Source organism: Oncorhynchus nerka, linkage group LG14 (genome assembly GCF_034236695.1).
Source record: "Oncorhynchus nerka isolate Pitt River linkage group LG14, Oner_Uvic_2.0, whole genome shotgun sequence".
In the NCBI taxonomy this organism is placed as follows: Eukaryota; Metazoa; Chordata; class Actinopteri; order Salmoniformes; family Salmonidae; genus Oncorhynchus; species Oncorhynchus nerka.
The window spans coordinates 42,454,002-42,480,949 of NC_088409.1; the positions used below are offsets into that span (position 1 = coordinate 42,454,002).

Below are 26,948 nucleotides of genomic sequence, written 5' to 3' on the forward strand. Positions count from 1 at the left end.
TTATTTGTAACTGCACAGACGTAGCACTTTTAGTGTCAAACTTAAACTTTCAGGTGATGACAAGACACTTTCCCCGACGCAAGATCAACCACCTTCTGCTTCTTCAATTATGCAAGTATGTCTTTTTGAACAGTTCACTTGCGAAGGTTGGAGGAGGGGGGGTTGGTGACATTTGCTACCACAGACACGGATGCATTAAACAGTGTAATATTGCACCAAATGTTCAAATATATCTGGATGTTCAAATGAACGACATTCTCTTTGTTCATTTAATTCACTTTAATGAAATTGTGCAGTGTTAAAAACAATAATATCCAGCAGTCAGTTTTCATACAAATTAGTTACTTATAGGAAAGTTAATCAGAGATAAAGGTTAGTGTTATGAACTTCTGCCACATTTGTAACATTACCATTTAGTGTTCAACGGTGTTTTTGGAAACCAATACGGTTCGCACTGCCCTTATTACTCCATCTTGAACATGAATAAATGGATGGTTCCCTCACTGTATACTTCTTTCAAAAGCCCTAAGTCTCATTCAACTTACAGTTAGTTACCTCCAAGAAATGAGGGAGCTTATGTTAAAACAAAGACACACATATACAGAGTTATATAAATAGCTTATTGCCCCTGAGGGGATACATTCAATTTAATTCAAGTTAAATTGAATTGGTGCCATGTTACCACCAACAGTTCCAAGACGAGGGAATACGAATCCAAAATAACTGTGATCGAACATTTGGTCCCAACATCACCTAGTACTCTCTTTGTTCTATCCATTTCTATCCCCATGTCAAAGTATTGGTGAAGAGATAAGGCACTGATATTGAAATTGACCCACCTTTGACCCAAATGTATCATGTCTTATCAATACAGTCAAGTAGATTTGTAAGCATTCAAAACAAGTCAACAACTGTGTGTATGTTAGACCTTAACACAGGTTTTTTTGCAGCTCTTCTCCGACTCAAATCGGTTTTGGTTTCCCTGACAGCCTCCGAACCAGAACTGGGCACAGGCATTAGCCGTAGTGTCATAGTACCACTTCACAAAGTAATTCCTGCAAGGCCCGGGGTCCAGAGTTTGTCCACATCTCTCATCTGGGGAAAAAGGAAGAAAAATGGGGGACATTGCTTTTACTTGTACTGTATAGTATTCTATGAAATGACAAGAATAGGAAATATCAGCAAAGGCTACACAGTAGTTTGAGCTCTGGAAAAGTGCTATATCCTATCAATCAAATCACCCGGTATTAAAGCATCCTGGGGCAGAGGTGGAGAGGTTGGGGGGAGCCCGGGTAGCATTACGGTAAGGGGCCTCTGGGTGGGGGCCTGGGAGCCCGTCATGACCACACTGTGGGAGGGGTTCTTCATCTCTGACGGAAGAAGGAACTCTGGTAGGCGCTTGAAGGGTTCCCTGTCAAAGGATGGGACCCTGTAGGTCTCTGAGTTATCTCGGTCCCCGGTCTGGGGGCCCTGTGGGGTAAAGACTCTGTCTGACTCTCCTGGTGGACCTGGCTGTTTAACAGAGGGTAAAGAAATAGATATATGTCTTTTGTACATCTGCTATAGTATGTGATTGCAATTAAAATCTTGACACACAGATCCATGTATGAACGCATTTGCAAATGAACATGTGCACACACACAACACACACTCAATTCATGGCTGATTTAGCGGAAATTCAAGTTCAGACACTATCCTTTTTAGCAATCATTTGGTTATGGTGAGTTCTCCTAATTTTCTTCACAATATTATATTTTACAATGACATGATATATTGTACTGCAAAGCTTAGTGAGCTCTGTAAAGCTCGGTAAATGTGCAGCCCTATTCTGATCAAGACAGAACCATTATGTAAAGTGGAAGTCTCGTCATTCTCACCACCATATGTGTTTTTTTAAAGTCTCCATTGAAAGTGGGCGTGTCAGTATCAGTCCTCTCTGGGGTTTCCCTGACAATCCCGGCTTGTCCAGGGGTTCCGGGGGAGTATCTGGAGCTAGGGATGGAGCTGAATTGGGCCCCGCCATCACTCTCACAGATCCGACTCAGCAGCTTGCTCTCAAGGGCTGGACGAGCCAAGACAAGACAGTACCCCGATATTATTGGGACTAGGCAATAAGACACAGCTATGTAAAACGTACAGATATTTAGGACTGAATTTTCTTTGGATAATTTTAACAGCACAGGTGTTTCTCTGGCTTTAAAAGTATTTAGGCCCACATTAACTATTCAAATATAACTGTGGCTTTACAAGATGTTCCTTACAGGGAACATAAACTTCAGTAAGAATGGACATCATAGTGAAAGGTACTTCCTGCTTACTAGGAAGTGTCCTGAAGTCATCAATCAGGTAGACGTGTTCCCTGTCTGGGTCAGAGGCCATGAGGTGGAGCTCTTTCTTAAACTCCTCGTACAGCGGATCACTCTGGTTCACCACCCCGATGACAAACGTCTCAATGTTACTGCCCTTGGCCTCTTTCACTGCCTCCTCCAGCCTCACAGAGTCCCTCTCGTCTGCCTGTCCATCTGTGATCACTATGGCCACTTTCCTCACCCCGGGCCTGGCCGCCCGGAACACCTGGTTGGCCTGATGGATGGCACTGCCCGTGAAAGTGCCTTCGCCCAGGTAGGTCATAGTGCGGACCGCCTTCTTCACCTGGTGGTGATAAATATTTATAACATCTCTGATGTAGCCTGGTCCCAGATCTGTTTGTGAGGCCTTATGTGACAATGACCATAAGAGTTGGCAAGACAGCACAAACAGATCTGGGACCAGGCTACTGTACTAGAGAGTAAGATTTTTCATTTTGGGCGCTTGAGAGAAAATCAACTTGCATTGAACTGTTATGTCATATGAATTGAATGTTATCATTACAGAGGATTCAATAAAGTTTTGAGAAATATAAAACTGAGATAGTCTTGACCTGGTCCCGGCTGGCTTGCTGGTGCAGACTGACCACCACCATGTCGATGTGGCTGTAGAGGACCACCCCGACGCGAGTGGTCTCCCGGTTCACGGAGGCACGGTCGACCAGAGCGTTCACAAAGTCCTTAACCACGTTGAAGTTGTCAGGGCCCACACTCTCTGAGCTGTCAATCACAAAGACCAACTCCAGTGGGCTCTCACGGCACTTCACTCCACAACCTGGGGAAAGAGATAGATTCATTGAAAGTCTCTGCAAGCAGCCATTACAGGTATGGTATTGTACCTGGTGTGTGAATTACCACAGTACCACACTAACCACATATAGATCTGACCAGTTTGATGACCTCCTCTCTCTGTAACAGATGGTAAAACACTTTAGTGTCTAGTCATTGTAATACTACAGTACGGCGGTACAGTGTACAAAACAGACTATACTTACTGTTAGGCCAGGTTCCCCTTTTTCTCCCAGTCTGCCCTGTAATTCAGGAGGTCACTCAATAACAAATATATACATCTGATAATGTCCATGCTTTTTCCAGATTTATAGTAAGACTAGTACCAAAGGTCCAGCAGTTCCTGTCTCTCCAGTCTCTCCCCTGTCCCCCTTTCTGCCTCGTTCACCCACAAACCCCCTTTCTCCCTGTAGGAACAGCAAAACTTGATCATTTTTCTATAACTTGGAAAGGTCAAGACCATTTGTGAGACCGGATTTGGTTCTGGCTGCCGAGATTAGAGATTGGATAACATCTCTATATTTATTAAGCTACATGTTATGTTGTTTGTGTGGCGGTTCTTACCTTATCCCCTTGAATACCCTGTCCTGGGGGCCCCCTGGGGCCCGGGATCCCCTGGAATCCTGACTCCCCCTATCAGGGAAAATCAATTCAGCATTTTGACCTGTGGAAACACAGCACTAGTATATGCCTGGCTGTACCATGACCTAACATGGCTTACAAAACGGTCCTTTAACTGTACCTTTGGTCCTTGGATGCCCTCTCCAGGCAATCCCTGGGGACCAGGTGCTCCAATCTGACCAGCTGACCCCTGCAGAGAGAATCATGTCATCGTGATGCTCCGCCAGTCATATGGTTCCTATTAATCTTGTTCAATCATTGATATCCTGTGTACTCAAATCATGATGGCTAATTTATCCTCCTACACATTGGTAAAAATGATTATTATTGGTCTGAATAGGATTTATGACCTTGGGGCCCATTAGCCCAACTCCTGGTGCTCCAGCTAGTCCTGTGGGGCCTGGAGTTCCCCGGTCTCCCTGAACAGAAAGATCCTTAGGTTAAATACTCACATAGAGATCCCAAAACAAACACATTAAGTTGCCCCTATAATTGGGTTAAGGTTATTTTGTGACCTATTTTGTGACCTAAATAGAGTTCATTACACCGGAAAACTCACCTTAGGACCAGGTAAACCTTTTCCTTCTGGTCCAATCTCACCTGTCAATCCTGGTACTCCAGGGGCTCCCTAATAAGCATGACAGAACATCCATTCATACAGTATACATACTGATTAGTCAGCATAGATTAATGAGTATGATCATAATACTAGAGAAAATGGGGATACTTACTGGAGTTCCAGGAAGGCCTTCCCCTTCAAGCCCAGGTGGACCAATGGGCCCTGGTAGCCCTCTCTCACCCTAAAAAGTGAAAGTGGTTTCACACCAATGGTCTTATGTGGTTCATTGGACATTTGAGAAATACTTGCACCTCCCAAATCAAACTGAAAGAAGCTGAATCAAATGACCTTCGGTCCAGTGATTCCTATTCCTGATTCACCAACATGTCCGGGTGGGCCTACTGCACCAGGGTCCCCCTGGAAACAAAACAACCCAACATAAAATAGAACACCGACGTCATCCTTAAGATATGGTAACACTTGAATATCCTAATAAAGTAGTAACCAACAGTGTTGTCAATGTTCCTTCTCACCAGAACTTACCTTGATACCGGGTAACCCCCGCCCAGGTGGTCCGTTTGTACCTGCTCGTCCAGCACTTCCGGGTTCACCCTGAAACAGGAAACATTTTATAACAGCAGAACCAACCATGCTTTGGGTCAGTAGTGTTGAGCATGACTGTTGTGCATGTGCTTACCTTGGCCCCCATTGGCCCCACAGGCCCTACTGCCCCTAGCTGGCCCCTGGAGCCCCGCTCCCCTCGGTCCCCCTGAGAGAATAGTCACAGCTTGATTTCAGACAATCTTTTCCATACATCCTTTAAAATAGTGAAAATGATTTAAGATAACTGATTTGTACCTTTTCTCCAGGGACACCTTTTCCGGGTGCCCCATCAGGTCCCCTGGGCCCATGTAACCCAATGTCACCCTGATACCAAGTGAAATAAATACACAATACTGTAAACAATGAACACTGTCAGTTGACAGACTGGCATTAATGTACTGTCCTAGTGATAATGACATTGCATCACAGCACACTGTGCCCACCTTCTGTCCTATGTCTCCATCCTCTCCAGAGAGGCCCGGAATACCAGGTAACCCCTCCGTTCCTGGGTCTCCCTAGAGGAGCATTTGCAAATCTCTATTAACACAGTTTTACTTCCTCTGGTTTAAATACTGTCTTACTAAATCATCAGACTTACTTTAGGTCCTGGCTCCCCAACACCGCTCTCCCCTGGGATTCCAGGCTCACCTGAGAAGCCTTGGCTTCCCTGTAGAACAAACAGTACATGTGACATCATATGTTTGCGTCTTGCATTCAGATCTAAGACTTCGTTTTTGCCTGACATTAGACTCCCTTTGATCATGTGACATTCAACCTTACCTTTTGGCCCATAAGTCCCACACCTGGATTCCCTCTGGGGCCTGGAGGGCCAACTGGCCCTTGGTTCCCCTGAAAATAAGGGGACATTAGAAGAAAAGTATTTGTGAGTATACAGTATGTTTGAGAATAGACAAATTGACATTATACAGAAGGATCTGACTGCAGTTGAATCAGAATGTACCTTTTCTCCTTGAATTCCTGCCCCTGGCATTCCCACCGGTCCTTGTGATCCAAGCTGTCCAGGATTTCCCTGAGAGAAACATAAGACCTCCCATCAAATGTCATTTCACTGAAGGAATATGGGATCATTCTCAATGGATCGTTGATCATTTATCATCATACGGACCAGCATAAGACCTCAACATAGTAATGTCCAATAGTCTTAAACTTGCTTTACCTTATCACCTTTGACCCCAACACCAGTGAGACCATGCTCACCTCTGGGGCCCTCGTGCCCTCGATCCCCCTGAAAAAAATAGATACTTGAATCCGCATTGATTTAAAAAAAGAAAATACATATTAATGGCCCGTTGTACTTATACCAGACCTCATTCTGACTTTAGGATGTGTACAGTTATACCTAACAGTATAATACTTGGACACTCAAATATTTGCTCACCTTTGAGCCAGGGAGCCCCTCCCCAACAGCTCCCTGGTTACCCTGTGCTCCAGCAAGTCCTGGGGGTCCCTGAAATAAACAAACAGTTTCAAAATGTACTGTCCAGTAAATGGCAACATTTAGTTTAGTTTTTAGATTACCATTGTCAAATCTGATCATATGAATCAGAGGTTGAAGGATAGGGTCATGTATAACGTTCCCATAGCGATCACTGTTTAGGTATCCAAAGCTGGCATCTACAGTAATACTTACTGGCTGTCCTGGCTCTCCAATGCCAATGGGACCAAGGGTTCCTGGTCTTCCCTGAATTCCTTTGGCCCCCTGAGAACAATGACACATTTCAACATTTATGTTATTTACATAAACTGTAAATGTATAGCATAATCTCTGAAATTGTTATTATTAGGTTACCTTTGGACCTGGGAACCCAATGCCAATGTCACCTGCTGGTCCAGATGCACCGGTGGTTCCTTGGTCCCCCTGTGTTAGAGGTGTACGATCACTGTGTGAATGCGTCAAAACTCCTACTACTTGAAACCCACACCACCAACAAGTTAGTCATAAAACACTTCTATTCCAAGTTCATACTGTAAGAGAAAACCCTATCCCGGTGCTTCTCCACAGAGGAACTCTATCCATTCCAACAGAAGTCTACGAGGATGGAAAATGGCAATAAAATGCAGACAAAGGATCTTCATGGGATTCAATAACGCATCTCAGAATGGCATTTACGAAGAATACAGCAGTCACTTGTTTCTGCTATACATTATGTTCTTGATTATGTCAGATTTTTTATATTTTTTATTGCTAAATAGCTAAGTGGCTCTAAATCACTCTTGATTCCAAGGCCTTCCTTGTTTGAGAGGTCTGGTCAATGTGTGACAGAAAGTGAAGGATCGGTGTATAAATAGAAACGGACAGCAAGGTCAACTCGGCTCTCATGGCTTCTCTGGCCAAGCAACACACTTTGACAATAGAGATGCTGTGTGAAAATGTGTTTCCATGTACGAAAGTGTCATACAGTAGCACCCATGAATGTAATTGGCTGATTTCCTAGCCCCCTTGAATGTCATTGGCTGAGAATCAGCGTGCCTACTTTAGGTCCTGTTTGGCCCTCCGGACCCTGGTCCCCGGGTGGTCCATTAACACCCTGTGGAAGAAACCAAAAAAATCCACAAATGGCCTTAATGAATAAAAGAACAATGAAGTTGATTTATATAATGCACTGGTTCCATTGTAGTGTCCTAATAGGTCCACATGAAATTATGTCTACAACAGCCTTTTTTCTCACTGTACAGTACGTAGCTACTGTTTGTATATAATTGATAGCCCAGAAAATCTAACTCATCCCTGATATCTGCCAAATCTTACATTTTACAATGTACCAGTTTGTAGTCAATTCTTACAATTGAACTAATGCAATACAAATGCACAGAACTATACAGAACAGAGCAGGAGTTTCGTTCCATTGTCAGGGCCTAGTGTCAAAACAACACTATCACTGATACCATGCCAGACGAGGGGCTGATAGTGAGGAGGAACAGTGCCACTGTACTGGCAACCCTGTCCTAGCAGCTAATCCTACGACACAAAGTCTGCTCCTGGAAAAGAATAATATCCTGCAAGCCTGGATTCACTGCTTTAGATACTCACATTAGCATTGGGATTAGGCATAATCCAAAATTCACATTCCATAAGTGCATGGGTGGGAAAACGACAAAACTCAACTTCCATGATCCATATTTGAGAATGAAAGGGAATAAGGGATGTCTCTGAGTGACTTGGATGTCGTCTGTTCTCAATGCCTGTACTCATTTTCACCCTGTCATCAAACATCTCAGTGAAAGAAGTACTCAGCCCTTGCTCTAAAGTGCATCATTCATTGAGAATCAATTAACCTATTTCAGATGAACATACTGTATCATATGCATTCATGATTAAGACAAGGTCCTAAAAAGATGTGTTAATGTGTTGAAGGAGTTGTGTTCCAATAAAAACAACAATGTTACATTGTACCTGGTCTCCTCTAGGTCCCCGTGGGCCAGGAGGTCCTCCAGGGCCCTGTAAGATGACAAGATGACATCATGCTTCTGTTGGCACACATATTGTAGAATAGATCACAATGGTGACTGAACCAAACTGGCACATTAATCATTGTACTTACTTCATCTCCTTTTCCCCCAGGGGTGCCACAGTCTCCTATCTCCCCCTGAAATGCAGCACGGGTTCAACCAATCATTGGCAAAACACTTTTAAGCAAGACAGTTGTATTCTGAAATGTCTTGAAAGCAGATTTCCCACCTTGTCACCTTTATAACCAGGACTGCCCTGTGAAGTAAGAACAAGAGTGTTCAACACCCAGTACTGAAGGTATCTCAGTCAACTATGGAAATGTGGCGGTTAGATGGATGTTAATAATGACAGAATAAAGAAATACATAGTATACCTCAAGACCGTCACTTCCTGGTCGGCCACCGACTCCAAGTTCTCCCTTGTAGAATTGAGACAGTGTTATAAACGTGAGATCAGGATTGTATGTAGATCACTGAGGTCGTTAAAATAGTGAAAATCACTATGTTTTTACTACTTACCCTTGATCCTTTTGGACCAGATGGTCCTTCATATCCTGGATCTCCTTTTGTACCCTTGACGATACACAATAAGTTAGTATATGGAGTCATTGTCGAATGATAGTATTCTGTATTTCTTACAAGGTTTTTTTTTTTTTTTTTTGTGTGGTGCGTCAGTCAAACTGGGTTACTGCATAATCCTTACTGTAGACCTAGATGTTCTGTTGAAAAAACGTCTAGTGTACTCACTGGGTTTCCAGGAGGGCCTCTCTCCCCTCTTTCACACAAACACACTTCAGCCTGTGGACACTGATAAAATGAAAAGAATACAAAAATCAGTCTTATCACTCCACCTGCTACATCCAGTGGCATTGTAGTGTTTATTGTTTTGAAGTACTTACCGCCTCAAGCGCTATTGCACCCTGGATGGGAAGAAAATACAAGACGATTGTGTGAGATTTTTACCTAGAAACAATTCCAACAGTACCACTATTGACTGAACATTGTATTGTACCTGAGAAAGCCTTACTGTACATGAACAATGGTACAGATGGTCAAGACATTGTTCTAAGGAAGAATAAAACAACAGGGGGTACAGAGCTAGATCACTTCCTGTCCGTTTTGCTTAATAAAGCTGTTCTCTTTTAAACCTCCGCTAATGACTATGAATTAGAAAAACTATGATGATTTTTGGAAAATGTATAATTTATGCTACTATTTGCCCATAGACAGGTCTTGATCTCATTTAGACTATAGACAAATCTCTGTGTTTATGAAAAATGCATATTAGGGGAAGAATTCCCCACACAGGAACAATTCTGCCATTGAGGTTTGAGCCCCCGCTTAGGACACAGACATGATAACAAGACAAGTTTATTTGAGGAGTGCAGTACTGTTGGACAGTGATGTTGTGTGTCAACTAACTTAGTTACCCTCACTTTGTACCCTCACAAACCTCTGGAAAAAGCTGTGAAGTTCTCATGCTCATATAGAAAAGGCAGTGTGGAAGGTACTATCATACCCTTTTCACACTGCAAACTAATGATCCCAAACCATACCGTGCTGGCCTGGTTAAGCATACCAATCGTCTTCAACTTGAGTGTAGGGTGACTTTGATAACAGAACACTCACCAACTCTTTCAGTAACTTCTCCTCTAGCTGGGGGTCAGTGAGACTGTGGACGAATTGCTTGGCCGGTGTGCTGGCGATAGCCCGGAGTTTGGCACTGTTCTGGCTCTGGCGGGCCAGGTCCGACAACCCTACAGCAAAGAGCTTCACGCCACTAGCCTTAGCATCTGCCGCTGCTCCGATCACATCAGGGTTCCTCGGATGATCGGCACCGTCGGTCATGAGCACCGCCACCCTGACGCTGTCCTCCTTGGTCTCCTGGGTGAAGAGCTGTGTGGCGTTGGTGATGGCGTAGGTGGAGTAGGTGCCATGGCCAATGTAGGCCATGGAGCTGACTCTGCTGTGGAACACATCCAGGTCCTGCCAGGCAGTGAAGCTGTGCTCTATAGACACAGAGCTGCTGTACTGGAGAGCAGCCATCCGCAGCTTCAGGGTCCATCCAGACACCTGGAGCATGGTGAGACGAGTGCTGAATTGCAGAACAAAGGACTTCTGCTTCTCGAACAGGAAGGTCTTGGCGCCCTCCGAACTGTCCAGAATGAAGGCCATCTCCATGGAACATGTTGTCATGTCTGGGAGAGAGATACATACATGTGTTTCACAAGGAGATCGATTGGATAAACTTCAGGCAAATGTCAAAAGCAAATGAACATTTATACTGAACAAAAATATAAATGCAACATGCAACAATGTCTAATATTTTTGCTGAGTTACAGTCCATAAGGAAATCAGTCAATAAAAATGAATAAATTAGGCTCTAATCTATGAATTTCACACAGTGGTGTAAAGTACTTACGTAAAAATACTTTAAAGTACTACTTAGTTTTTGGGGGTATCTGTACTCTACTATTTATATTTTTGACTACTTTTACTTTTACTTCACTACATTCCTAAAGAAAATAATGTACTTTTTACTCAATACATTTTCCCTGACACCCAAAAGTACTTTTTACATTTTGAATGCTTAGCAGGACAGGAAAATTGTCCAATTCACGCAGTTATCAAGACAACACATGGTCATTCCTTCTGCCTCTGATCTGGCAGACTCACTAAACACAAATGCATCTTTTGTCAAATATTTCTGAATGTTGAAGTGTGCCCCTGGCCATCCATACATTTTTAAACAAGAAAATGGTGCCGCATGCTTTGCTAAATAGAAGGAATTTGAAATTATTTATATTTTTACTTTTTATACTTAAGTATATTTTAGCAATTACATTTACTTTTGATACTTAAGTATATTTAGAACCAAATACTTTTAGACTTACTCAAGTAGTATTTTACTGGGTGACTTTTACTTTTACTTGAGTAACTTTCTATTAAGGTATCTATACTCTTACAAGTATGACAATTGGGTACTTTTCACCACTGATTTCACATGACTGGGCAGGGGCGCAGCCATGGGTGGGCCTGGGAGGGCATAGGCCCACCCACTTGGGAGCCAGGCCAACCCACTGGGGAGCCAGGCCCAGTCAATCAGAATGGGTTTTTCCATACAAAACGCATTATTACAGCACAAGGTGCACCTGTGCAATGATCATGCTGTTTAATCAGCTTCTTGATATGCCACACCTGTCAGGTGGAGGGATTATCTTGGCCACTTTTAAATTCTCACTAACAGGGATGTAAATACATTTGTGCACAACATTTTAGAGAAATAAGCCTTTTGTGCGCATGGAAAATGTCTGGGATATTTTATTCCACCTCATGAAACTACTAACCGCCTCCAATATAGTTTTAGACATTTGGCAGTACGTCCAACCAGCCTCACAACCCCAGACAACGTGTATGGCGTCGGGTGGGCAAGCGGTTTGCTGATGTCAACTGTCATGTCTTTACTATCATTAACTGAAGACTGATAGTTTTTATCAAAGATTCTCTGTAATTAGTTATTACGCGATTAGACTGATTAATCATGTAACCCTAATTACTAGGAAGTCGAGGCACCAAGGAAAAATATTCAAATTATAAAAAGTTATAATTTCTTAAAATAACTTTTCAGATATTTTATCTGATCAATTAGTCTTCGAATTAATGATTTATTTACATTACCTCACGTTATTCTCATTCCAAACGTCGTAAATTGTTGGTTATCTGCACGAACCCAGTCTTCACTATGAGTCATCCATACATCAATTGTCTTAAAATCATTTATTTATTACTAACTAAGTAATTCACAGAAATGCATAAACAAACAAACAAACAAACAAGGTAAATGTGGTTACATGAAATGATAGGAGAATGTGCCCTAGTGGGCTAAACCGGCATGGCGGCTTGTTAGACAAAAGGGGAAGTGGGAGTCGACTAAGAAGTCACTACAGAGTGATAATTATAACAATTGAAATGCTAATCCTTTAGCCATGAACGCTCACTCATTTGGGAACAATTGCAATCGATATATATATATGTACGCTCAGTGTGTCATCTTGATCGCTGGTGAAAAGTTCATTTCTTTTGTAGAATTGTCCGTCTCTCTCCCTCTCTCTGTCGTGGTTATAGTGGATAGTTCAGAGTGACATTCATTTGTTTCATTATAGAATGGATGTTTTGGCGGTTGTCGTTCTTCGCGTTCAATGATACCGAATTCCTAGCTGCAGACTAGTAATTAATATCAAAGACTTGTTCTTATTCTGTCGGTATCGATAGTCTAAGAGTTTAACCACGTGGTATAGTTAAAAGATTCAGCAATGGTCTACCACCTTTGTCCTCCTAATGGAGAAAAACATGGTCTGCAACCTTTAGCCATCTCGTAATTGAGGTAAGCTCGGTCTGCTGATCGAAAACTCGAGTGGGTTTTTTATTCAGAATGGCAGAAAAGGGCTGTCCCAGGACGCATGACCCTAACTGGGCTCAGGGGCGGTCCTCTGATTTAGTTAACTCCAATCCCCTTTTTGAGTTTTCCTTCATTAAACAGTCCAAAATCACATTGTAAAATTGTGTAAACAATTTCATACTCACTCATTCATCTTATACAATAATTAGATGTAAACCTCATATCTGAGGCTATTATATAAACAGTGTTACGGCAATGTGGCCACACACGTCTCCCATGAGCTTCCCCAAGTTGTGACAAACGGACCAGTTCGTAGCTGGATTCTTCACCGATCTTTTATACTTTCTCGGAACATGAAATTTGTGGATTTCCTTTGTTCTCCATGAAAATCTACTCTCTCTATACTGTGTGGCCATGTGGCAGGGTCTTCTCGGGAATTTATGACCTCTGACCACAGCAGCCTAGTTGAAGGAGGCAAGGGGGAGGCAGGGAGAGGGGGATGGGGTTGCTATACCCAAAGAGGCCAACGTCATGACACAACATTGTGAACAGAGTGCCCCATGGGTAGTGATGGGGTTATGGTATGGGCAGGCCTAAGCTATGGACAATGAACACAAATTAATTTTATTGCTGGCAATTTGAATGCACAGAGATACCGTGACGAGATCCTGAGGCCCATTGTCATGCCATTCATCTGCCGCCATCACATCATATTTCAGCATCATAATGCACGGCCCTATGTTAAAAGGATCTGTACACAATTCCTGGAAGCTGAAAATGTCACAGTTCTTCCATGGCCTGCATACTCACCAGACATGTCACCCATTGAGCATGTTTGGGATGCTCTGGATGGACGTGTACGATAGCGTGTTCCAGTTCCTACCAATAACCAACAACTTCGCACAGCCATTGAAGAGGAGTAGGACAACATTCCACAGGCCACAATCAACAGCCTGATCAGCTCTATGCGGAGGAAATGTGTCGAGCTGCATGAGGCAAATAGTGATCACACCAGGTCCAGGTCCTGGTTCTGATCCACACGGCTACATTTTTGTTGTTGTTGGTATATGTGACCAACAGATGCATATCTGTATTCCCAGTCATGTGAAATCCATGACTGATTTCTTTATCTTTGAAATTGTTGCATGTTGCCTTTATATTTTTGATCAGTATGCAGGGCATTCGGAAAGTATTCAGACCCCTTGACTTTTTCCGCATTTTTTTTACATTACAGCCTTATTCTAAAATGGCTTTAAAAAATATATATTTTCATCAAACTACACACAATACTCCATAATGACAAAGCAAAAACAGAAATACCTTATTTACATAAGTATTCAGGCCCTTTGCTATGAGACTCGAAAGTGAGCTCAGGTGCATCCACAACTTGATTGGAGTCCACCTGTGGTACATTAAATTGATTGGACATGATTTGGATAGGCACACACCTGTCTATTTAAGGTCCCACAGTTGACGATGCATGTCAGAGCAAAAACCAAGCCATGAGGTCGAAGTAATTGTCCATAGCGCTCCGAGACAGGATTGTGTTGAGGCACAGATCTGGGGAAGGGTACCAAAACATTTATGCAGCATTGAAGGTCCCGAAGAACACAGTGGCTTCCATGACTCTTAAATGGAAGAAGTTTGGAACCACCAAGACACTTCCTACAGTTGGTGCCCGGTCAAACAGCGCAATCGGGGGAGAAGGGCCTTGGTCAGCGAGGTGACCAAGAACCCGATGGTCACTCTGACAGAGCTACAGTGTTCCTCTGTGAGGATGGGAGAACCTTCCAGAAAGACAACCATCTCTGCAGCACTCCACCAATCAGGTCTCTTATGGTAGAGTGGCCAGAAGGAAGCTACTCCTCAGTAAAAGGGACATGACAGCCCACCTGGAGTTTGCCAAAAGGCACCTAAAGACTCTCAGACCATGAGAAACAAGATTATCTGGTCTAATGAAACCAAGATTTAACTCTTTGGCCTGAATGCCGAGCGTCACATCTGGAAGAAACCTGGCACCATCCCTACAGTGAAGCATGGTGATTTCAGCATCATGCTGTGGGGTTGTTTTTCAGCGGCAGGGACTGGGAGACTACTCAGGATCGAGGGAAAGATGAACAGAGCAAAGTACAGAGAGATCCTTGATGAAAACCTGCTCCAGAGCACTCAGGACCTCAGACTGGGGTGAAGCTTCACCTTCCAACAGGACAACGACCCTAAGCACACAGCCAAGATAACGCAGGAGTGGTTTTGGGACAAGTCTCTGAATGTCCTTGAGTGGCCCAGCCAGTGCCCGGACTTGAACCTGATTGAACATCTCTGGAGAGACCTGAAAATAGCTGTGCAGCAACGCTCCACATCCAACCTGACAGAGCTTGAGAGGATCTGCAGAGAAGAATGGGAGAAACTCCCCAAATACAGGTGTGCCAAGCTTGTAGCGTCAGACCCAAGAAGACTTAAGGCTGTAATCGTTGCCAAAGGTGCTTCAACAAAGTACTGAGTAAAGTGTCTGATTATGTAAATGTATATTTTAGTTTGTTATTTTTTTATATATATTTGCAAAAAAATCTAAAAACCTATTTTTGCTTTGTCATTATGGGGTATTATGTGTAGATTTATTAGAATAAACATTTTTTAAAACAATTTTAGAATAAAGCTGTAACAAACAACATTTGGAAAATGTCAACGGGTCTGAATACTTTCCGAATGCACTGTACTACTTAGAGTAAATCACTGTTACAATGATTTAGACATTTAGACATTGATAAATTAAAATCTTCCTGTTGGCTGAGAACGTTGTTTGACTTCTCCAGCAGATTGTGCACCCTTTTTTATTTTTAGAAAAGACAGAAACACCTTAAAGAGCAACTGAATGTAATAAGCAGTTTTTCCTCTTGAAAACGGCCTATGTGCCATCGATATGAGTCAGAAACATTTATTCTAGTGTAAATAGGATCATTTTTGTCATTAAGTCAGTCCAAAACTAAGATTTGCGAGATAATTTAGGAAAAAGGAGGTATGACACGGAACGATGGTTAACTGTTATTCTCAGTCGCATTTCCTAATGAGGATAATTGAAACCGAGGCTAAATCAGTAAATTCAGCCCCCCTTTATCATGCACGGGTTATTTCAGATGTAATGTAGCCATATAGATAAAAAATAATCACGGATAAGCCACAGTGACTGACCATCATCACTAACATGTGGACGTCATTTACCATTTTCTCCATCTCTGAGGACACTGTACTTTCCTTTTCTTCTTCTCTGGCCTATAGCCTCGTGAAGAAGTGCCAACAGTAGAAGGAACAGAGCCACTCCTTTCCCCATGTTGTCCTTTCTCAACATTCACACCCTAAACATAAAGATAAAAAAAACATGTCTTATTCAAGTGTGACATCATTCTACATGGCAGGTGTGGATGCGATCTCCTCCTCAATCACGATCATTCTTGATTCTCACCCCAATTGTTGGAGCACAGAATCAATGTACAGTACATGAGCCATCTGCAGAGTCACTGTATCAACTATGGGCTGAAGCTGGCAACATAAATGTACTTTATGAATTCCTGTAATGTTGTCAACTATTTATACAGACCAACTAAAACAACATGCCACATCATTTATGTTTTTTTTTCTTGCCTAGAAAACAAAGTCCTCAGTGTAAAGTAATCATTTTTTCATCTTTTACATTCCACAAGAGAAAATAATTGCCAAACTACGTAGAAAGTTGTAATTTGATTTGAAAATGTGGATTTGATCATCTTACCTTAGTTCTTATTTAAATACAGCCGCCGGTTTTGGTATAATCATCTGGAGTGGTTTAGGAAGCAGCATCTCGTCCTGATCACCAGTTCGGACTAGTCCACTACGTGAAGTGCGATGTCGCTTCGGGAAGGACAGCGCTCGGTTCGTCTGCAAGAATGTGTAGATTATTGTGCGTTTACACGTCACTATGTATTATCTTCATGTATCTTTATGAAATTTCAAAGTTTTACAGACTCACAGACACGGAATAAATTGTAGTCACCCATAGGACGTGTATGTGACCAATATAATTTGATTTAGTATTGCGCGTAATACTGTAGCTCTGGGCAGTGTACACAAGACTGAACTCCTTATGACGTATTACGCTTAATTAAGAACTATAGAGGTGTAAAAAGCTGAGGATAAAAAGTTAAAACCCATTGTGGTTTCTTTTAACATTTCACTTTCCCCATAGTCTACGTTGAATCCCGTTATTTGCAATTTAGAACTGTTTGTAACCTTTCTGCATGGTGATTGTTTGGATGTTGTACATTCAAATCCCAACTGGTACATGTTATGAAGATTTTCCTCTTCTCCACTTGCACGCCTACTAACTTGAAAAACAGACAGATGTTTTTTTCAGTATATAAAACCAGAACACAGGCTCCCCCGCATGTTCAAGAATCATTTAACGCCCACGTGGAATGAGACTTAATTAGATTTACAGTAGGATAGGGCCAACCTGTCAGTACTATGGTAAACTAGCGCTAACTTGTTATGTCCCAGCTTGTGTTCTGCAGGTTTGATAAAACAAATATATAATTTAGTGAAAAATAAGGGGCTGAATTTGTTTCTCTTTCTCCAACTTTTCCGTTTACCCCTTGCGCTTCCCTGCGGACCCCCGGGAACCCAGTTTGAAAACCCTTGATCACCTAACAGATGTAAAAGCCTATTAAACATGCACATCTACTATTACACTATAATATAAATGTAGTAGTATCCCAATATCATACATTTTTGGTTGTAGCGCCACCTTTAGGAATTGACAGTGCCGTGTTCCCCAAAATTCGAACGGGGTTGGGCGTAACCGGACCTCTCGAATAGCAATCTGCTTTTTCCGGGGAAATATTTTGGTGTAACATGAAAACAAGCACGGCTTAGGTTTGTGTTCGCCACAAGTTACCACATCCACAAAATCATAAAGCCCGCCTATTTCTACAATTTATCTTCTTAAAATGTGAGTTTAAACCTAACCACACCGCTACTTTTATACCTAACCCTAATCTTAAATTAAGATCAATAAGCAAATATTTACATGACATTTTACGATATAGGCCATTTTGACTTTGTAGTTGTGGTAACTAGTGGACACCCAGTTTTGATCATGTTGACATGTCTGTAGAAATGTGTAAGTTTCTTTCAATATTTTTAAAATCTTTATTATTAGAAACACAATTTACTAATGTTTATTTGCGGGTTATCTGTTTTCTTAATACGGGTAGTTCGGGAAGCTAATCTTGCGATGTCAACAAAATTGTAGCTAGCTAACCAGATAACGTTAGCTAACTACTGTAGCTAGCTCAGTTAGCAGACTTTCAATTTTTTGCTAACATATGCCACAAAGTATCATATATCCACATTTTTGTTTAATTAACTATCTACCTAGATACAATGTTGCATTAACATCCTGCAATTTAGGCCTATCGTCCTTTTACGCCTTGGGATTGCTAACTAAATGTTAGCTGTGCCACTTGTCACATGTCACTAGCTAACGTTAGCAGTTAGCGATCTAATATGTTGCTCCCGTGCTGCACATAATCGTAGCTGACTACATTGTGACAACATTTGTAAAATATCTTAAGTTAAGTTTATAGAAAGTATGCTCAACATATTCGTTTATATAAAGTAGGCTAAACACCTTAGTTTGCTCACTACTAGACTACTTGCTAGATGTCAGTTGGTAACTTTCAGCTGTACTGTAAATGCTGTTTTCCCCCAGTATACCAAGTTGTAAAGAGCAAGATAATTCTCCCGGACAGAAGCTCTTCCATATGAAAAATGAGTGGCTCAAAGCCAGACATTTTGTGGTCTCCCCACCACGCGGACCGCTATGTCATCTGTGACTCAGAGCTTGGACTGTACCGCATCGGACGTGTGGGGAGCGGCGAGACCAAAGCCGGAGCTCTCCCCCTCTCTGTGGAGACCGCTGCTACCCTATTAGCGATCAACTCAGACACCCCATACATGAAATGTGTGGCCTGGTACCCAAAGCACGAGCCTGAATGTCTGCTAGCAGTTGGACAGGCTAACGGCAGGGTAGTCCTCACTAGCCTAGGCCAGAGCCACAACTCCAAGTGTAAGGAGCTGATGGGGAAGGAGTTTGTGCCCAAGCATGCACGTCAATGCAATACCCTAGCCTGGAACCCTGTGGACAGCAACTGGCTAGCCGCCGGGCTGGACAAGCACAGAGCAGACTTCTCAGTGCTCATATGGGACATTAGCAGTAAGTTCTCCCCAGAGGCTAGTGTAGCCTCTGAAAAGATCCGTCTCTCGTCCGGAGACACAGACTCTGGCCTAGTGGTGACCAAGCCCCTGTATGAGCTAGGCCAGAACGATGCTTGCCTGTCCCTCTGCTGGCTGCCCCGTGACCAGAAGCTGCTCCTGGCTGGCATGCACCGCAACCTGGCCATCTTTGACCTGCGCAACACCAGCCAGAAGACCTTCGTCAACACCAAGGCAATACAGGGTGTGACAGTGGACCCCCACTTCCCCGACCGCGTGGCCTCCTTCTTCGAGGGCCAGGTGGCCATCTGGGACCTGCGCAAATTTGAGAAGCCAGTGCTCACGCTCACCGAGCAGCCCAAGCCGCTCACCAAGGTAACTTACTGGTATGCATTTTTTGGTCTGTTGTGAAATTCTGTTGTCCCCTGCCATCCAGGGTACAATCGACTTGCACATATCAGAAGTATACTTTTTGTGTGATAGCGTAATGCATAATTGTGCTGTAGCCTACATTTTTTGGATGTAAGGATGTACAACTCACTTTCCTTTCATTCCCAGGTGGCCTGGTGCCCCACGCGTATGGGCCTGTTGGCCACGCTAACGCGTGACAGCAACATCATCCGCCTTTACGACATGCAGCATACGCCCACGCCCATCGGCGACGAGACAGAGCCCACGATCATCGAGCGCAGCGTGCAGCCCAGCAACAGCCTCATTGGCAGCTTCGCCTGGCACCCCACTTCCCAGAACCGCATGGTGGTGGTTTCGGCTGCTAACCGCGCCATGACCGACTTCACAGTGTTCGAACGTATCTCTTTAGCCTGGAGCTCCACCACTTCGCTCATGTGGGCCTGCGGCAGGCACCTGTACGAGTGTGCCGAGGGGGTGGGAGGGGAGGGTACAGTAGAGAAGGACATAGCCACTAAGATGAGGCAGAGGGCACAGTCCAGGTACGGTCATGATACGGTCCAGGTGTGGAAGAACCATTTGCTGGCCGGAGGGGACGACCCCCAGCTCAAGTCCCTGTGGTACACTCTGTTCTATATCCTTTATTACACTCAACCTCAACTGGACCTCCAAGCCAGCTCCACTGTCTTTTTTCCTTGTTCCCCTCTAATCAGGGACTGATTTATACCTGGGATACCAGGTGGGTACGATTAATTATCAGGTAGAAGAGAAAACAAGCAGGCTCTGGACCTCGTAGGGTGAGAGTTGAATACCCCTGGTTTATTACATTACTGGTGCTAATTATTTTCTTAGCATTTCTAGCTTTGTGTGATTTATGTGCAGTTTGTTCTGTTTATTTTAGATAAGGTAGTCCCTGTGTGAGAGACATGCCTGGCGTTCTGCTTGCACTGTGGTAATTCATTGAATTATCATTTGTCTTTGTGTTCTTACACCTGACCTACAGGATAGACTAAGTTGCTATATTGTATGTCGCTGTTTGCACTGTGGTTCTTATGATGTCTCAGCGTTCCGTTTCCTATGCAAGTATCACTCATGAAGCAGTACACTGAAGACGTGGAGCAGAAACAGCAGGGGAGCAAACAGGCCCTGGTCTATTCAGGCATCAAGAACATAGTCAAGTCCAGCTCAGGTAAGCAACTTAAAGATATAGATCATCATTAGGTCTATATCTAGGCTAAATATACAGGCTGAACCCTTGAAAGTATTATGTAACACTGTAAGTTATGTAACTATTTTTCAGTGTTTCTCCTAGGTTTGTCTTTGCGTTGGAGCGAAAAAAGCCCCTGAAGTAACATTTGTATCTGTTGCTCTACTCCACCAGGCACTACAGAGAACCGGCGGTGCTGGAGCGGCTCAGACCGCCAGACGGACGTCCCCAGGTTCCACAGCGAGGAGCGCAGCCTTGCCCTTCGTCTGTGCGGCTGGATCAACCGAGGCCCCGACATCAACGTGGAGCCCTTCCTGCGCTCCCTGGAGGGGGAGGGCGAGTGGGAGCGTGCGGCCGCTGTGGCCCTCTTCAACCTGGACATCCGCAGGGCCATCCAGATCCTCAACAAGGGAGCCTCCGCTGAGCGAGGTACTGGCATGGAATCATCTGGGACAGGACTATATAATGCATTTTTGAAGATTCTTTGTAAGGGCTCAATAACTTGTTTGCAATATACACTGTATGTACTGTACACAGCATAAAGTGTGCTACTAATTACTGCCTGGTCACAGACTGACAGGGAGACTAATTAGGTATTGAGTGTTAACATTACATGCATTACTCTCCTGTGCCCTTGTTGCCTGAGGTGTCACTTCCATCACGTCACAGCAAAAGTACCATAACATACTGCTGTTATTTCACCACTGTAAACAAAAGCAGTATACAGTCAGAAAGTATACCCACCAATATTAGGTTAGGATTTGGCTGTAGTGTACAGTGGAAGCTCATAAACCAGGCTAATAAACCAAGCTATCCAAGCAAAATAAACCAAACCTCCCCACCCTTCCTTCCTCGCAGGCGACCTGAACCTAAACGTGGTTGCCATGGCGTTGTCAGGCTACACGGACGAGAAGAGTTCCCTGTGGAGGGAGATGTGCAGCTCTCTGAGACTGCAGCTCAAGAACCCCTACCTGTGTGTCATGTTTGCCTTCCTCACCAGTGAGCCTGGCACCTACGACGGAGTACTGGTACGCAGGGAAGGGGGTAAACCATTGATATAAACTGGGTTGCCAGATTCCTATGTGCATTATCCAATCCTTTATATCATTCATTATCATGTTAGACTGAAGTACAAAGGGCTATAGTACCTGAATTGTCAAAAGGGGCTAGGGACCGCGAGGGGGCCTCAGTGAGTTTTCAGGGAAACTACAAATGAATCTTAAATATCATCAGCAGTATGAAGAGGGCAGTGTTTTACATAGTAGTTTGAAGATTCCAACATTTAAAAAAAAGTACAACTTAGTCATACACACCTTGTTGTGTTTCCCTCCTTAGTATGAGAGTAGTGTGGCCGTAACGGACCGAGTGGCCTTCGCATGCATGTTCCTTAATGATGCACAGGTAAGACCTCCAGCAATCGCACGACAGCATATACTAAATAGATAATAATAGTTGTTTTTTTCACTGATTACCCCGTTTCTATCTATTGAAAGGAATGCGTTTCCTTTACTCTGTGTGTTGTTATGCAGCTGCCTCGCTACATGGAGAAGTTGACCAGTGAGATGAAGGAGGTGGGGAACCTGGAGGGGATCCTGCTGACGGGGCTGACCAAAGACGGAGTGGACCTGATGGAGAGCTACGTGGACCGGACCGGAGACGTCCAGACCGCTAGCTTCTGCATGCTCAAGGTATGGTCGGAGCAGGGGCTGAATAGTCTTGCGCTGCCCGACATCACACTGTAGAACGGTTGAAGTCAATGGCTAGAATTAGAAAGTTTTCCTCAAGATCGATTGTTGGATCTTTCCCCAAGGATTTTCCCACATTCAGGCTTCTAGATTTGTTGAAATGTTAAGATTTGCTGGGGTTCAAATGCTTAATGATGCTCTGTCACTGTAAGGGGAGCTTCATTACCAAGTGTTCTTCCCTCCCAGGGTTCCCCAGGGGAGGTGGTGAAGGACCCGCGTGTCCAGTGCTGGATCGAGAACTACCGTAACCTGCTGGACGCATGGAGGTTCTGGCACAAACGGGCTGAGTTTGACATCCACAGGAGCAAGCTGGACCCCAGCTCCAAACCACTGGCACAGGCAAGGAAAGGGAAAGGGAACACTGCACTGAGGGACAGTTGTTCATAGTTATTCACGTCTCTGTCTTTTGTTCTATCTCTTCATAAATCTTCACATTGAGGATGTGACTGAGTGACCAACTTGCTTGCAGGTTTTACATACATTTAAAACACAATAATGAATATGATTATCCTGCTTAATAAGTGATGCTAGTTGTTTTTTTGTTATTGGTCAGCCAGATAATGATACACTGTATTGGACCCTTACATTAATCTCTAGCTTCACAATGATCTCGATGATATAACCTTTTCATGTTGGCTTCTGCTAGCTCTAATTTAACCTGCCTGTCCTTATCACACTTGACCTTTGTGTTGTTGCCTGCTGCAGGTGTTTGTGAGCTGTAACTTCTGTGGGAAGTCCATATCGTACAGCTGTTCGGCCATGCCCCACCAGGGCCGCGGCTTCAGCCAGTACGGGGTCAGTGGATCGCCCACCAAGTCAAAGGTCACCAGCTGCCCCGGCTGCAGGAAGCCCCTCCCCCGCTGTGCCCTCTGCCTCATGAACATGGGCACGCCTGTGTCCAACTGCCCAGGTACTGGACATGGTATGCTCCACAGATAGGCTCTGGGTGGAAGTTGCCTGTAGCCACAGATCTAGGATCTGTTTACCTTCCCTTAACCATAACCATTATGGGGAGAGAATGAAAAACTGGTCATGGATCAGTGTTGAAAGTCAACTTTACCCTACTGTCACAGTTCTGCAGCCAGTCTAACTTCCTCATTACACACCCTATTATGCAAATAGGAATGCAAGTGCATACACACACTTTAGGGTAATTGAGCGAGAGAAATGCATACATACAGTATATTAGCTAGTGATACAATGTTGTTGTATCACTAACTAATATAAATCACACATAAAATAAATAAAGCAGATCATGAATGTGATGATTGTAGATACTGATCTGTACTTTAGTTGGCTTATAAAACATCAACTAGATTATTAATAGTAATTTAGTTAACCTGTATAGCGCTTTTCATTACGGAAAATAATCTCAAAGCACATAAAAAGCAAAACAAACATTCACATTTTATGGTTTAGATTAGAAGTGTGTAGTCATACAGCTGTTGTTTTTTTCCAGGCACGGGGAAGTCAGATGAGAAGGTGGATCTGACCAGGGAAAACAAATTGGCCCAGTTCAACAACTGGTTCACCTGGTGCCACAACTGCCGACATGGCGGCCATGCAGGTCACATACTCAGCTGGTTTAGGTAAGAACATTACCGGAACGTTCAGATAACATTTTCTGTATCGGAGTAGTTTTGTCAACAGAATGCATCATAGGTCTTGTAAAATGTCCTGTCAGTGTGGTGCCAGGACAACAACCTCTCCTCAATGTGAGCATGACAAAGGAGCTGATCGTGGACTACAGGAAAAGGGGGGCTGAACAGGCCCCAATTAACATCGACAGGGCTGTAGTGGAGCGGGTCGAGTGGTTCAAGTTCCTTGGTGTTCACATCACCAACAAACTATCATGGTCTAAACACACCAAGACAGTCATGAAGAGGGAACGACAACACCGTTTCCCCCTGAGGAGACTGAAACGATTTGGCATGGGTCCCCAGATCCTCATGATCTTACAGCTGCACCATTGAGAGCATTCTGACCGGTTGCATCACCGCCTGGTATGGCAACTGCTCGGCATCTGACAGTAAGCGCTACAGAGGGTAGTGTGTACAGCCCAGTAAATCACTGGGGCCAAGCTTCCAGAACCCATATAATAGGCGTGTCAGAGGGAGGCCCCAAAAATTGTCAGACTCCAGTCACCCAAGTCATAGACTGTTCTCTCTGCTACCGCACGGCAAGCGGTACAGGAGCGACAAATCTAGTCCCAAAAGGCTCGTTAACAGCGTCTACATCCAAGCCATAAGACTGCTGAACAATTAATCAAATAGCCACCTGGACTATTTACATTAACCCCCCCATTGTTTTTACACTACTGCTACTTGCTATTTATTATCTATGCATAGTCACTTTACCCCTATCTACATGTACAAATTACCTCGACTAACCGGTACCCTCGCACATTGACTCTGTACTGGTACCCCCTGTATATAGCCTCGTTATTTTATTGTTACTTTTTTATTTTATATTTGTTTTACTTTAGTCTATTTAGTAAATATTTTCTGAACTCTATTTCTTGAACTGCATTGTTGTTTAAGGGCTTTTCACGGTAAGGTCTACACCGGCGTATGTGATTTTGGTAGCTTTGTGAAAAGTTTCACACTTTCGGTGGTTTGTGCATTTTTTAATGGTTGTTAATGGATTAACCTTTGGTTGTCCTCTCTGTTCCCCATAGGGACCATACAGAGTGTCCAGTGTCGGCCTGCACCTGTAAGTGCATGCAGCTGGACACCACAGGAAACCTGGTGCCTTCAGACAGCCACTAGAGGGGCCTCTGGTAGGGTCCACAGCCTAACCACCAGCCTGTGCACTCTCACTACACTACGGCACCCACCAGTCGACACACCCCAGACTAAGCCAGGTTGCTGGGTACTGTTCTGGACAGGCCGCTTGAATAGTGTTAACACTGGGTGATCGCTTGGGTTGAATAAAAACGTACCATCTTTTCATAATCATATGGTAAGAGAGGCTAGATGTGTTACTGAGGAATCAATGAATGTTTTGAAGGATTGTGGCTTGATGCTTACTAATGACATTTAAGGAGATCCTTAAAGGGATATATTATAAAGGTTGTGTTATAAACGGCCTCCTCTAACCAAACCTGAATCAGGATGATCCTTTAATTCCTAGCATTAGCATATAGCCTTCATTTCCCCTATTCCTTTAATCAGCCAGCAGGTAAAGGACATGATTGTGTGCCAATATATTGTAGCTATGTTTTAAGACATTTTTTCAAGCTTTCTTTCTAGGTCACAGTCAGACTGAGATATCTCGAAAAACATTGACAAAGTGATGAAAGAAGGAAGTTAGTTACCCCAGGCAACAGAAAGAGAACAAATTGACAATGCTCTCTCTCTTCTGGTTACCCTGGCCTGTGCCACTCTTCATCTCACATTGTATGTTAGGGCTTACAGTGCAGGGGCAGGGAGGGGGGAAGTTGTCTGTGTATTCACCTCCCCTCTCCCGGCCTGTGTCTTGTGAAAAGAGGCAGAGAAAAAACAGCAGCTGCTCGGCACTCCGACAAGACCCTCCAGATTGTTCTCTTCATAAAGAACTTCAGCTGCCGGAACACCATTGACTCAAAGAGGGCGAGAGCTGGAGAGCGAGAAGGCTCTCGGTTCTCTCTCCCCGGGCCAAAATCGCGCACAAAATATGCATACTACACATCAATCCGGGATGGGTGTCCAGACGTACTCCACAGGGATGGCTATGTGTAAGCTGCATTGTAAATTGTTTTTCTTTCTCTGCCACCCCCCCCATTGGACTCTACTGCTTCGACTCGGGGAACCATTGTAAGTGAGAGGGGCCTGCACCCGAGCTGGCTAAATCACTTAGTCATGGAGTAGGGAGGGGGCATGTGAGCTACTGTATTCTGTTTTTCACCACTGTCTCTGCGTCGGATGTTTTATGGTGTACCCTTTTGTGAACCATAATGGAGTGGATTTGGCAAATGCGGTAGGAGTGTACCGTTCTGAATAAAAAGTTACTTGAACTCAAGTCTCCTAAAAGCATTTTTGCATTTGCCTTTTGAAAACAGAATCATAGTAACTAATTGCTTCAATCTTTGCTGGAAATGTATGCTCTATCATGTATGATGCAACTATTACCGTTTTTTTTTCTTCTCATATTTACAATTGTATAGAGGAAATAAAATACACAATGACTCTCCAGTAAATATCTAGGGGGTAAACTCACAAGTCCTCATAAAACATATACATATAGGGACTATGCAAATTTTGTTAAAAAACTGAGGATCACATTTCATCAAATCGTGTCTTTGTCCCTGAGTCAGGTTTGTCCAACATTTCGTCCCTATGAATTAATGTCATTACATCACTCATTATGTATTTAATTGTACAGGTAATAACACAAATATTGTAACGTACATTTTTAAAACTAAGGTTTTGAGAAAAATTTGTCCAATCCTTAATACATCGATGACGTTATTGGCTGAAAGTACAGTCGATAGACATCATTGGTCCAATGAGTAATGTTACTGTATAATTTAGCTGTCCAACCACATGATCAGAAT

General features: G+C 43.5%; 2 protein-coding genes across 4 annotated transcripts; one reads left to right on the top strand and one right to left on the bottom strand.

The window, feature by feature from the left end:
* Positions 1–247: 247 nt before the first annotated feature.
* Positions 248–17,083, bottom strand: LOC115141130 (collagen alpha-1(XXVIII) chain-like). The gene is made up of 36 exons (XM_029679796.2): positions 16,575–17,083; positions 16,028–16,161; positions 10,039–10,607; positions 9,309–9,329; positions 9,157–9,216; positions 8,929–8,982; positions 8,784–8,828; positions 8,639–8,665; positions 8,502–8,546; positions 8,354–8,398; positions 7,434–7,487; positions 6,749–6,817; positions 6,590–6,658; positions 6,338–6,406; positions 6,116–6,184; positions 5,900–5,968; positions 5,719–5,787; positions 5,537–5,605; positions 5,382–5,453; positions 5,194–5,262; positions 5,033–5,104; positions 4,879–4,947; positions 4,684–4,752; positions 4,508–4,576; positions 4,336–4,404; positions 4,127–4,195; positions 3,898–3,966; positions 3,720–3,788; positions 3,482–3,562; positions 3,362–3,397; positions 3,239–3,275; positions 2,921–3,141; positions 2,319–2,652; positions 1,878–2,062; positions 1,242–1,512; positions 248–1,095 (listed from the first exon to the last, which is right to left on the bottom strand). Exons 2-36 carry the CDS (start codon positions 16,152–16,154, stop codon positions 923–925), a joined length of 3,564 nt encoding a protein of 1,187 aa, XP_029535656.2. The 5' UTR covers positions 16,155–16,161; positions 16,575–17,083; the 3' UTR covers positions 248–922.
* A 611-nt stretch (positions 17,084–17,694) lies between these two features.
* On the top strand, positions 17,695–26,408 carry LOC115141131 (GATOR2 complex protein MIOS). Of its 3 annotated transcripts, none has more exons than XM_065000085.1 (12): positions 17,695–17,960; positions 18,552–19,429; positions 19,613–20,096; positions 20,553–20,651; positions 20,844–21,098; positions 21,528–21,697; positions 22,005–22,070; positions 22,199–22,357; positions 22,601–22,753; positions 23,120–23,336; positions 23,874–24,003; positions 25,092–26,408. In XM_065000085.1, exons 2-12 carry the CDS (start codon positions 18,611–18,613, stop codon positions 25,180–25,182), a joined length of 2,643 nt encoding a protein of 880 aa, XP_064856157.1. In that variant the 5' UTR covers positions 17,695–17,960; positions 18,552–18,610; the 3' UTR covers positions 25,183–26,408. The 3 variants fall into 3 exon arrangements, with proteins under 3 accessions (XP_064856157.1, XP_029535658.2, XP_064856158.1); XM_029679798.2 differs by having other exon boundaries at positions 17,696–17,960; positions 23,120–23,324; XM_065000086.1 differs by having other exon boundaries at positions 17,702–17,789.
* The last annotated feature ends 540 nt before the right edge of the window (positions 26,409–26,948 follow it).

Coding starts and splice junctions, on each gene's coding strand:
- LOC115141130 (XM_029679796.2), bottom strand. CDS start 16,154: ATGTTGAGAAAGGACAACATGGGGAAAGGAGTGGCTCTGTTCCTTCTA. Junction 4,405..4,507: donor AAGGCCTTCCTGGAACTCCA/GTAAGTATCCCC, acceptor CATGCTTATTAG/GGAGCCCCTGGAGTACCAGG. Junction 3,142..3,238: donor ACTGGTCAGATCTATATGTG/GTTAGTGTGGTA, acceptor CTCTTTCCCCAG/GTTGTGGAGTGAAGTGCCGT.
- LOC115141131 (XM_065000085.1), top strand. CDS start 18,611: ATGAGTGGCTCAAAGCCAGACATTTTGTGGTCTCCCCACCACGCGGAC. Junction 19,430..19,612: donor AGCCCAAGCCGCTCACCAAG/GTAACTTACTGG, acceptor TTTCATTCCCAG/GTGGCCTGGTGCCCCACGCG. Junction 23,337..23,873: donor CTGCCCAGGTACTGGACATG/GTATGCTCCACA, acceptor GTTTTTTTCCAG/GCACGGGGAAGTCAGATGAG.